The sequence below is a fragment of the Petromyzon marinus genome, chromosome 31 (assembly GCF_048934315.1).
Source record: "Petromyzon marinus isolate PM22_M1 ecotype Great Lakes invasive population chromosome 31, UKy_Petmar_22M1.pri1.0, whole genome shotgun sequence".
Lineage (NCBI taxonomy): Eukaryota > Metazoa > Chordata > Hyperoartia > Petromyzontiformes > Petromyzontidae > Petromyzon > Petromyzon marinus.
The window spans coordinates 16,099,707-16,112,491 of NC_133697.1; the positions used below are offsets into that span (position 1 = coordinate 16,099,707).

At 47.1% G+C, this 12,785-nt stretch overlaps 1 protein-coding gene across 3 annotated transcripts in view; it reads left to right on the top strand.

The window, feature by feature from the left end:
- The window catches only part of NVL (nuclear VCP like), a 32,081-nt gene that overhangs the window by 1,190 nt on the left and 18,106 nt on the right, over nucleotides 1-12,785 (top strand). For all 3 annotated transcript variants that reach the window (XR_012945752.1, XM_032964264.2, XM_032964263.2), the window contains exons 2-12: nucleotides 1,680-1,747; nucleotides 2,521-2,573; nucleotides 3,117-3,216; nucleotides 4,420-4,495; nucleotides 4,718-5,152; nucleotides 5,765-5,888; nucleotides 6,012-6,079; nucleotides 6,773-6,907; nucleotides 7,427-7,528; nucleotides 8,152-8,269; nucleotides 11,567-11,702. Coding sequence is in view for 2 of the 3 variants with exons in the window: in XM_032964264.2 (XP_032820155.1) it covers nucleotides 1,680-1,747; nucleotides 2,521-2,573; nucleotides 3,117-3,216; nucleotides 4,420-4,495; nucleotides 4,718-5,152; nucleotides 5,765-5,888; nucleotides 6,012-6,079; nucleotides 6,773-6,907; nucleotides 7,427-7,528; nucleotides 8,152-8,269; nucleotides 11,567-11,702 (1,415 nt within the window). In the remaining variant the exon portion in view is untranslated. The remainder of the gene's footprint in view (nucleotides 1-1,679; nucleotides 1,748-2,520; nucleotides 2,574-3,116; nucleotides 3,217-4,419; nucleotides 4,496-4,717; nucleotides 5,153-5,764; nucleotides 5,889-6,011; nucleotides 6,080-6,772; nucleotides 6,908-7,426; nucleotides 7,529-8,151; nucleotides 8,270-11,566; nucleotides 11,703-12,785) is intronic.

Sequence of the window (12,785 nt, forward strand, 5' to 3'; positions counted from 1 at the left end):
ATAGCAGCTATCTTGCTGTGACAAGCTTCCGTCTTCAGGTGGAACAGTCACAGCAAGATAGCAGCTATCTTGCTGTGACTGTTCCACCTACGTGACTTTACCGAAAAAAACAAAGAAAACAAAATGAGGGTACCCCAATGGGGTTTCCCATATCGCCAGTAGTAGCGAATGTTTTCATAGATAAATTTGAGACGGGTGCCATCTAGATATCCACCCTACGTCCTTCCTTGTGGAAGAGATATGTAGATGACACGTTTGTCATCTGGCCACATGGCCTGCCAGTACTGAACCAATTTCTCAACCACATACATTTTATACACCCATCTATCAAATTCATCATGGAAGTGGAAAAGGATGGAAAGCTACCATTCCTGGATGTTTTGATTGAGGAGAGACCTGATGGTTCGTTGGGACACTGTCTACAGGAAAGCCACCCACAGGGATGCCTATCTAAAGTCTGAATCCCACCACCATCCAGCCCAGAAGAATTTCCTCAAAACACTACACCATAGGGCCCGAGCTGGAGCACGTTCACCAAGCCCTCAGGATGGACAGATATTTTGACCGTACAATCCGCAAAGCTGTCTCCCCAGCTATGGGGAGACAACCATCTGAGGATCCAACCAATACCATCACTTTGCCATACATAGGGGTTACCAAAAATATTTCCAAAATCATAAACACAAGATCCAGGTTCGTTTCAAGACAGTACACAAAATCCGTGATTTGATCCCATCTGTAAAGGATGTGATTCCTGATATGCAATACCCGGATGTCTACAAACTTGAGTTGTGGCTGCGGCAGCAGTTACATTGGGGAAACGACACGTCTCGGACCACGTTCGCGAACACAAGGCAGATCTGAAACACGGTAGGACCAATACCTCTGCCGTTCATTGTTTTAACGCAGTGGGCTCACACGAAATTGACTTTTCCAAGACGAAGGTACTCTGCAAACCCACCGGCTATTATCAGAGATTTGTTCATGAAGCCATCCAGATAGATAAATACAGACAACTTCAACCGAGAAGATGGGTACAAATAATTGGAAGGACGTTATTAACCAGGTAAAATCTTAACTGACTGTTTGCATCCTACCTGCCCATGTCAGCTGTTATTTCCGACTCTGTGTGTCTCTTTCTCTCTCTCTGTGTGCATCTCTCTCCGATCTCTACTCCAGTGACCCGGGTGCTGCCGTGGGGTCGACTGTCTGCCCCCCCCCCTTCTCCCCCCCTACTGCCGAGGCCTACTATATAACCTCGTGCCATGGCAGATCTCTCGCCTACTTCAGCAGTTTTTTCTTGCTATGGTTGTCCCACCTAATGACGATTTCTTGTGTTGCGATCGAAACGTCGCGATCTATTATTTTTCTACCTACGTGACTTTACCGAAAGAACCAAAGAGTATGAGTTATACTACTCACTACTATACTATACACTACTACACACGATTCACGATATGCTCCACACTAATACACTATATACAGTACTACACACTACTACGCTATATAATACACACTACTGCACACGATTAACAGCATAAATATGTCTTAAACAATTCTGGAGTATCAAACAAACATCCTTTCGGAAACACATCAAGGTGCACCTAGCCTGGCACAATCACCGTGGTAACATCACCGCCACCTCGTTGCGAACGGCGGTTGTTGTCGGTCTCCCCCAGTACCTCACTCAGACGAGTCACCACGTGAGCCCGGAGGTGATCGCCACAGATCTGCAGACGCAGTACCGGTGAGTCACGGCCCCTGTGGTGGCTATGAGCGTGGGCCCCTCTGTGACGGCCATCCACATTTGATCGTGAATTTGAGTCATGATTCCTGCCACGGGTGTGTTTGTCTTATAGATTAATGTAGACATTCACCCAATGCAGACTCGATGCCTTGAAAGGGTATCTATTTGGTGTATGAACATCTTAACAGCTGTTTTATTGCCAGAAAGGGTAAAACTGGTTCCCGGAGCTTCTCGACTGACTCCGCCCTTCACCTTTACCCCAGATACGCCCCCTTATAATAAGGCATTATGTAATGCAGCCATAACCGTAATTACCCTTACAGGCCAGGAGGTGTCACCCTGTCATTACACTTGCATTGGCTTTGTACTGTTCGCCTTTTGGCGTTCTCTGGTCTAATACTGGTAAAAACAAGGCTATAAAGAAGGCTGTCTCTGGTGTAGGCCAATCAGTTTCAAAGACAATGCGTATATAATTATTTATCAGAGCATGTTTGCGTGTTTTTCCACAAGTATGTGTGGTTAATGCAGACTTGAGGCTTTGAAAAAGGTATCTATGTATTTGGTGTTTGAACATCTTAACACCTGTTTTATTGCTTGAAAGGTTAAAACCTATTATTTTTAATAATTTCAGTAATCATGTTATAATATAAGCTAACTTTACAACTGGATCTGGAATGCAGTGGTAGCAAAAGTAGTTTGAGTGTTTTTGGAAAAGGTGTTTCTTAAGTTGTTAAATCTTACCTTGTGCAAATGATGTCATCTCGGTGCTCTAGGAACGACTATGGGAGACGGAAACGGACAGCATTTCGCATACAGGTGGAAAATGGTGGGTGCTGGGATCTTAGGTCTGTGTTCTTAGTTGTACCTTGGCTCTGACTCAAGTGTCATGCTTCACTTGAACCAACGCTGAGACTGATTTCCTCTCATCAAGGTGGTTGTGAGCTGCTCAACGCCAATGTTATTATCCTGTCCATGATGTCAATACATCACACACGATGGTGCTCGATTCAATGATGATGGAAGAATATTAATGATGGGAATAATCATGTGGATAGTGTTGATGTGGTTGGTTGTATTAATGTTTGTATAAATGATAATAATGAGGTTACTTATTAAGATGGTGGCACTGGGCTAGATCTACATTATTTGACCCTGGTGTGCATTGAAGAGAGACATTTAGTCTCAAGGGGCTGTTAATTGGTTAAATAAAGGTGATGTTTCTGGATCCATAGAGCTAATCTGCACACTCCTGCAATTTTCCTTGGATATTTGTGTGGTAAGTCTTATGAGAGAAGGTGTATCTATTCCACTATTCCCTGTGAGAGGGTTGTCAATGTAGTATGTGTGCGTGGGTGCTGTGTGGCACTAGTGTTACGAGCCATCGGCAGGGAGGACAAAGAAGAGGCGGATGGACTGAGTCCCCTGGAGCAGAGGCACATGGCGAAGCGGTTCAAGGAGAGCGGTGCGGGGTACGTGCTGCTGGGCGAGCAGTTCCCTGGTCCTCCCACACCACCTCGCATGTACCCCACACGACCTCGCATGCACCCTCACGACCTTGCACGCGTTTCCCATGACCTCACACGTGGCACGCGCCCCCAGTCTCGCTTTCCTAAATGCAGTACACATGTGCTGAAACTTCGCAATTTGAATGTACATTTAAAAATATTTTACCTGGATAATCCCTTGCAATGGAATACTTGTTTGCAATTTTGTCACATGTGTAGTGACTGTGATTGTCACTGTGTGGTGCCAGGCTTACGAAGCTACGGCAGATAATGTGTTGACATTATGTGTAGGCCGCTTACTGGGCATACTACCAGCCCTAGCGGGGCTTGGGTGAGCGCTGGTCAGCGCGGAGTCACCGCGTACAGTGTGCGGTGCGAGCTCCGGGTGAGGGAGCGAGAGGGAGTGTCAGCCAGCCAGGGTTACTTTGGGGCATGATATGCTGGTTGACCTGCCGACACGTGACCAGATGATATTTGAGGGGGGCCACCGGTGGACGGGGGCCACTGGGCGGTCACGTGATCTAAAAAAGCTCTCGGGGAGCCTATGGGAAAGAGCTCGAGAGATCTAGAAGGTGGTCGGGGCGAGAGGCAGAGCCAGCCCCAGCCCAAGCCCAGGCCGATATAACGGGGGCCCCATGAGGGGCTCGGGGTTCTTCGTGTTGCTGGTGATGAAGATCCACGTCAGGTAAAAGGAGCCTCTAGCCACACGGTCCGGGACCCAGCTTGTGGTCCGGGCCGGGATAGCGAACCGTGTCTAGTTCTGCCGTAGCGTGGCTAGATGAGCATTCAACACCCAAGTGTAGGTTGTGTTATGTTATGTTGATTTATTGAATAAATAGTGTTGCTCCCAAGATAACGTCTGCGACTCATTTGGACTCACTACACATGCATAAGTGTTGGTCACATCACCACCGGGCTTGTGCCAAGCTATGCGAACCTTGAGGCTTTTACGTGACATGTCGAATGCTCACTGGCAGGTCAGAGGACAAATTCTGATGTTTTGGGTTAACTGAATGAAATGACTGGCAGATGTGCCACCTGTACACCCCACTTTGCCAACATGGTTTGTTTTGGCCACCTGGTGTGCTGCTTGATTTTGTGAGCGTCGCTTATATTTTATTAGAATACCTTCGGTGCATTTATTGTGCTTCCCATGCTTTGTCACAGGTGTGAATCGAGCAGCAGCAGCAGTAGCAGCAGCAGCTGGGATGGTGCTGACAGCGTACATGAGTTTCCCTACCCGGTACTTGGCATTGCCACACCCTGCACTCACTGTAGTTGTTGGGGCTAAAACGACGGGGCCAAAAACTGAAACCTGCCAGCAGAATCTTTTAAGCTTCGTGCATTTGTTGTGCCGCATTTTGTGCTGAGTTACGGTGGAGGGATTATATGTTCGGGTGAATTTTTACATAATCACATGAAATAATACTTCTCTTTGTATAATATTGCTTTCTCATTTTTACAGAAGGTGAACCTGATGAATCGATCTCTGATGGATTTGTACAGACAAGGGGGGAGTAGGCCCACAGGCAGCGTGGAGGGGGCAGTGGCTAGGGGAGATGCGATGGCCGTGGAGGAAAGGCCGAGCACATCGACGCGGCCCCCACTCATGCAGGCAGTTGAGGAGCAGCCTCCTTCGTCGACTGGCTCGGTGGCGGCGCAATGCCAGCAGCCCAAGGCGAGGTTTGTGATCCCGGTGGCTGGAGAGCAAACGGCATCGTCGTCGAGCGAGCACGGCCACAACCGGAAGGATGCGAGGCCTGAAGAAAGGAACACTCGTGCAACAAAGAACGAGAGGGCTGTCGCTGCTGTACCTGCTCCTGGCTTGGCCCCGGGCAGCGCGAGCACTCCCAAGCATGGCGGAACCGGGCAGAGGAGCTTGTGGAGGGACCCCGTTCAGGTGCACCGATGCCTTCTCAATCGCACTGCCATGATAATACGTTTCACCCTCACGTATGTCACATCTGTGAATGAGGAGAGAACCTATTACAACAGCAAGATTAATGCAAGCTGGAAACGCATAGATTAAACAACACGCAAAGGTGTGCAGAATTGCAAGTTCCAAAGCTCGCTCTTGGCCTTATCTAGACCACCCGCTCAAAATGACTGTGACCATTTTGGTCAGACCACCAAACTCAAAAGCGTTGAGCAAACGTGGCGCATGTGATCCATGCAGCATGGCGTGCACATTGCCTGCAGTGTGGCACGCATTGTGCAATTGTGGGCAACCCCTCTTTATTCTTATCTCTGTGGCACCCCTACTTTCCACATTTGTGGTAAAGTTTTCCTATAATTCACATGGTGGACAGATTGTACAATGTTTGATAATAATTTAGATAACATGAGAGTCAGATGCGTGTGCATATGAAAAAACGCATGCAGGATAATCTTGCAACAATAATGTGAACCAAAGTTCCTCGTAATGTGATGATTTAAAATGTAAGTGCCGTTCAAATATGTCACTGCAGTGTTATAATGGTATTGACTATTGAGCAATATTTATGCTTTACAGGGACAGGCAATGGCAAATAATAACAAGAAGTTAAAATCGAATTCAAAGAAGAATTTAAAACCTAAATCAACGCAAGATGGAGATGTGGATGAAGAAATAAAGCAAACATTACTGGAGAAATCGGGTAAAATATAACTTCAGTGCTCACTTAGAGCAGACAATTTCATTGTCCATCGCTTATGATGCATTCTGGGATATTGTTGGCCACTTGCGTGGTGTCTTCTAACCGTGCGTTTCTGTGCCCCAGGGTTCGCCAGACTGCAAACCTCGACCTTAAAGTTTGCAGATGTTGGGGGAAATGAGAGCATGCTGCTGGTGAGCATTTTCTGCGAGGAGATAGTAATTTTACGTTCATTGTGTTTAGAGATGTTCCATAGCCCACGTGTATGTGTAGCTCTATAGCAGGAGTCGCCAACCAAAAACAGGAAGAGCCATTTTTTTTCAAGAGCTGCAATGTATGTGAATAATGTCATGAAGCCATCCTTAAAGAGTCACATGCGGCTCCAGAGCCGAAGGTTTCTAACCCCTGGTCTATAATTTTACGTGTCCATGGGGCAGCCAAATTTTGCCCTCAAGGAATTGGCAATGCATTTCAGTGGTGATTATGACTGTGTATTGGACTGAATCACCATTCTGGCCAGGTGGGATTACCATAGAAAATCATTCTATTTCATGCATCTTCAATGGCAGTATTTGCTTTTGAATCTCATTCAAATGAATGGGTATTTTAAAATTGGAATCACCCATAGAAAATCATGATTCCTCCTGAAATGCCCCAGGGTGGAATCCTAAGTTTGCACAGCCATTGAAGCTTTCGTGTCTGCAGGAATTACTCTTTGGTTCTTTCAGTAAAGTCGTGACAGCCCATGTCTGTGCCCATTTGCTGTATTGCCATGGCATTGTCTTACAGGATGGGAATCTCGCACGCAATGCTATCTGCATGATCCATCACCGCTCATTGTGATGTGTTTTTAGTATCATGACACATGCCTCTCTGCCTGTTCACAGGAGTTGTGTAAACAGCTGATGCACATGCGGCATGGTGAAGTATGGACGCACCTGGGTGTGAGCCCCCCTCGTGGGATCCTGCTGCATGGCCCCCCAGGCTGTGGGAAGACGCTGCTGGCTCAGGCAATCGCTGGGGTGGGTGTGCACGGTGCCATGTGACGCACTGGGGGGAGTGGGTGGTATATGGGGGTGTGTGTGATGTATGGAGTTAGGGGGGTGGTGTATGGGGGAAATTGTGCTAATCGGAGGACTGAAATGATAGCAAATTGTGCTAATCGGAGGACCAGTCATCTCGGTCAGCTCATGTCACCTGGGCCTGTCCTGTGACCTCCTGCTAGCAAGCCTTTGACACTTCACATGGCCTCGAAGTGCACTTAGCCTGGCCCAATGTGCCGTGGTGACATCACCGCCACTTTGTGGCGAATGGCAGCTGTTGTTGTTGAACTACTTTTTGTGTTTAGTTTGTCCTTGTACGTATGTTGAACTTCTTTCACTCCTTCCCCCGCACCTCCGATTAGCACTTTGCTACGTACAGTGTGAAAGAAGTTCAACATATATACATGCGTATGGGTGTGTCTGGAGTGTGTATGGATGTGTTTTATGTACGTAGCGTATGGATGCATTTAATGTGGTTCTTCTCTTGGCTCTCTGTAGGAGCTGGACGTGCCGCTGATTCAGGTAGCGGGACCTGAGGTTGTGTCAGGAGTCTCGGGGGAGTCGGAGCAAAAACTCAGGGAACTTTTTCAGGTGGCTTCGGTGAGTAGCGAGCGGGGTTTACACTACTGGGGTGAAGTGGTCGCAGAATGTAACGTTGGTTACAGGACGGGTGTTGTGAGTGTATGGATATGTGTCATAGCCAATACGATAGAATCCAGATTTATTTTTGGGTTAAGCCATGAAGTAGCTTTTATGTATTTCACCCCTAAATACTCTTCCGGGTGAACTACCTGAAGAAGTTAAAAGCAGTTTGAACGTAACGTTGTCGTACGTTAATGTTGAATTCACTCATGATCGTTCTTTAGCTACCGGTGAACAGGAGCTTTATTTGTCAGAGTTTTATTAATAAATTTGATTGTATAAATCATATCTTTGTAAATGTGACGATCTTGTCGGGTGGTGTAGGGTTGATGACAAGAATGTTGACATAACTACCACATGGTCTAACCAAAAAACAAACATAGATCAATTAAACTAATTGGCCAAGCACTCCAATGCTGAATATTACCTGCACTTTACTCAACAGAGATTATTCAGGTGGGTCCTGCAATAATTTGGCAGGACCCCCCCTAAAAATAATCTTGAACTCGATTAGGCTTTCCTAGGTGCAGCTCCACATGCGTTATTGTGCTAATTAGCTAATCTTAGTCATTATGTGATAGGAGAGTGCACCATGCGTGCTGTTCCTTGACGAGATCGATGCCATCACTCCCAAGAGGGAAATGGCGTCCAAGGACATGGAGCGGCGCCTGGTGGCCCAGCTGCTCACCTGCATGGACGGTGACCCTGGGCGGGGGGAGGGTGCTGTGGGGAGGGATTATACTGGCGGTTGCATGGGGTATATGGGACAGGGAATGGTGAAGCGTGTGTATTGAGCGCGAGCTAAAATGAATAATAATAAACGTGCTTTGTTGCCAGGCAATACGACAGAACCTTATTAACCTTCTTCTTTGGTTCTTTCGGTAAAGTCACGTAGAATGAGAATAAAATAATAAATTGATAAAATAAAATAACACAATAATATTCTCACGACGTTTCGGCCACAACACAAGCGGCCTTCATCAGGTGAAGGGAGCGAGACTGTCTGGTAGGACAGCGCTGGAGTGAGAGAGCCACGTTCAGATCACGGCTTTTAAGCTGTGTGAGAGGAACAAAGAGCCTTGACGAAGGAATTAGCATAAAATTTAGCATTGAAAAGGCTGAATGATTAGCTTGTGACTGGTCACAGAAATAGCTATGTTAAAAGTTAAAGCATACACATCCGCAGAGGCACCCATTGTTAAAAGGAATTAGCATAGAATTTAGCATTGAAAAAGCTAAATTAAGGCATTCGCTTGTAACTGCTACAGAAATAGTTACGTTGAAGTCAGAGCATACACATTCACCGAGGCACTTAGTACAAATCAAAACAGGAGAATTTAGCATTGAAATAACTAGGCGAATTTAGCATTGAAATAACTGGGTGATTTGCTAGTGACTGGTCACAGAAATGACTACAAATCTGAGCTATTCACAGTACTATATAGTGAACCAATAAAAACTAAAATATAAATTACCTTCATGTTATCAATAAACTCTATATTCTCCAATCAGCTAAGCTACCAACCATAAGTCGTTATATATCACAATGCTATATGGCGAAAAAATGGGTGGATTCTTACCCTCAAATTTCCGTACCACGGATAGCTACGGGCCCCGTTCAGACGGACGAGTTCGTCCATGGTCGGAACAGAGGAGGGGGAGAGAGACAGCTGCGAAGCCCTAGTATACTCCATGTTGTAAACCATACCATTAACCGTGGTGTGAGAGGTATTAAGAGGCAATGCTGGCGAAAGAGCTGCGGTCTGAAGGTCATCGTAAAATTACAATTAATTAAGAACAGAAATGATTTAACACATCTTTCCAGTGGTTACTGAGCCTGAATCCATCTTCTCGGTTGAAATTGTCTCTGTGCTTGTATATGTGAATGGCCTCATGAACGAATCTCTCATGGTAGCCAGTTGGTTTGCAAAGAACCTCCGTCTTGGAGAAGTCAATGTCATGTGAGCCCACTGAATTGTAACAGTGATCTGCCACGGCAGAGGAGTTCGTCTTACCGTGTTTCAAGTCTGCTTTATGTTCGCGGATGCGATCCGAGATATGTCTTTTGGTTTCTCCAATGTAGCTACTACCACAGAGGCACTTTAGTTTGTAAACGCCCGGGTACTGTATGTCTGGAAGAGCATCTTTTACAGATGGAACTAAATCACGGATTTTGTGTACTGTGTTGAATCGGACCTGGATCTTGTGTTTATTCAGGATTTTGGAGATCTTTTTAGTGACCCCTGCAATGTAGGGTAAGGTGATGGTTTTGAGTGGCTCCACAAGAGGATCCTTCTTCATGACTGGAGTGATGGCTTTGCGGATTGTGTAGTCGGAGTAGCCATTAGCCCTGAGAGCCTGGTGTACGTGTTTGAGTTCACTGGTAATATGTTCCTGGTCGGAAATGCATTGGGCTCTATGGTATAGAGTCTTGATGAGGCAGTTCTTCTGGGATGGATGGTGGTGGGAATCCGGTTTCAAGTAAGCATCTGTATGGGTAGCTTTCCTGTAGACAGAGTGGCTCATTGAACCATCATGTCTCCTTTTAATTAAGACATCCAGAAAGGGTAGTTTGCCATCTTTTTCGACCTCCATGGTATATCTCGGATCGCATCCGCGAACATAAAGCAGACTTGAAACACGGTAAGACGAACTCCTCTGCCGTGGCAGATCACTGTTACAATTCAGTGGGCTCACATGACATTGACTTCTCCAAGACGGAGGTTCTTTGCAAACCAACTGGCTACCATGAGAGATTCGTTCATGAGGCCATTCACATATACAAGCACAGAGACAATTTCAACCGAGAAGATGGATTCAGGCTCAGTAACCACTGGAAAGATGTGTTAAATCATTTCTGTTCTTAATTAATTGTAATTTTACGATGACCTTCAGACCGCAGCTCTTTCGCCAGCATTGCCTCTTAATACCTCTCACACCACGGTTAATGGTATGGTTTACAACATGGAGTATACTAGGGCTTCGCAGCTGTCTCTCTCCCCCTCCTCTGTTCCGACCATGGACGAACTCGTCCGTCTGAACGGGGCCCGTAGCTATCCGTGGTACGGAAATTTGAGGGTAAGAATCCACCCATTTTTTCGCCATATAGCATTGTGATATATAACGACTTATGGTTGGTAGCTTAGCTGATTGGAGAATATAGAGTTTATTGATAACATGAAGGTAATTTATATTTTAGTTTTTATTGGTTCACTATATAGTACTGTGAATAGCTCAGATTTGTAGTCATTTCTGTGACCAGTCACTAGCAAATCACCCAGTTATTTCAATGCTAAATTCGCCTAGTTATTTCAATGCTAAATTCTCCTGTTTTGATTTGTACTAAGTGCCTCGGTGAATGTGTATGCTCTGACTTCAACGTAACTATTTCTGTAGCAGTTACAAGCGAATGCCTTAATTTAGCTTTTTCAATGCTAAATTCTATGCTAATTCCTTTTAACAATGGGTGCCTCTGCGGATGTGTATGCTTTAACTTTTAACATAGCTATTTCTGTGACCAGTCACAAGCTAATCATTCAGCCTTTTCAATGCTAAATTTTATGCTAATTCCTTCGTCAAGGCTCTTTGTTCCTCTCACACAGCTTAAAAGCCGTGATCTGAACGTGGCTCTCTCACTCCAGCGCTGTCCTACCAGACAGTCTCGCTCCCTTCACCTGATGAAGGCCGCTTGTGTTGTGGCCGAAACGTCGTGAGAATATTATTGTGTTATTTTATTTTATCAATTTATTATTTTATTCTCATTCTACGTGACTTTACCGAAAGAACCAAAGAAGATGAATCATTGCAGTCACGAAAGCTTTAAATCGAAACTTATTAACCTTATTCAATTATTTATGTAACTGGATATTCCTAGGCTGAGTAACGGAATATTTCTCAGCCAAATGACTCAACGGCATTTTTATTTAAGAAGTTGAAGTTCAATCTACCGTCCATGGGACGTGACTTTGTGGCGGTGCCGGTGGTTGTTATGCACAGGGCTGCATGGCGGTGGCGCCGTGCTGTGCATCGGTGCCACTAACCGGCCGGATGCGCTCGACCCTGCGCTGCGCCGCGCCGGCCGCTTTGACCGTGAGATCTGCCTCGGCATCCCCGACGAGAATGCGCGAGAACGGTAATGGCCACTCTGTATTACACGCGCAGGGCGTGTGTTACACGCGCAGTACGTGTGTGTGTTACACGCTCAGTGCGTGCGTGTGTGTTACACGCGCAGTGCGTGTGTGTGTTACACGCGCAGTGCGTGCGTGTGTGTTACACGCGCAGTGTGTGCGTGCGTGTTACACGCGCAGTGCGTGCGTGTGCGTGCGTGTTACACGCGCAGTGCGTGCGTGTTACATGCGCAGTGAGTGCGTGTGTGTTACCTGCGCAGTGCGTGCGTGTGCGTGTGTGTTACATGCGCAGTGCGTGCGTGTGTGTTACACGCGCAGTGCGTGTGCGTTACACGCGAAGTGCGTGCGTGTGCGTGCGTGTGCGTGCGTTACACGCAGTGCGTGCGTGTGCGTGTTACACGCGCAGTGCGTGCGTTTGCGTTACACGCGCAGTGCGTGTGCGTTACACGCGCAGTGCATGCGTGTGCGTGCGTGTTACACGCGCAGTGCGTGCGTGTGCGTGTGTGTTAAACGCGTAGTGCGTGTGTGTGTGTTACACTCGCAGTGCGTGCGTGTGTGTTACACGCGCAGTGCGTGTGTTACATGCGCAGTGCGTGCGTGTGCGTGCGTGTTACACGCGCAGTGCGTGCGTGTGCGTGCGTGTTACACGCACAGTGCATGCGTGTGCGTGCGTGTTACACGCGCAGTGCGGACGTGTGTGTGTGTGTTACACGCGCAGTGCGTGCGTGTGTGTTACATGCGCAGTGCGTGCGTGTGTGTTACACGCGCAGTGCATGTGCGTTACACGCGCAGTGCATGTGCGTTACATGCGCAGTGCGTGCGTGTGCATGCGTGTTACACGCGCAGTGCGTGCGTGTGCGTGCGTGTTACATGCGCAGTGCGTGCGTGTGCGTGCGTGTTACCAGCGCAGTGTGTGCGTGTGCGTGCGTGTTACCACCGCAGTGTGTGCGTGTGCGTGCGTGTTACACGCGCAGTGCGTGCGTGTGTGTTACACGCCCAGTGCGTGCGTGTGCGTGTGTGTTACACGCCCAGTGTGTGCGTGTGCGTGTGTGTTACACGCGCAGTGCGTGCGTGTGTGTTACACGCGC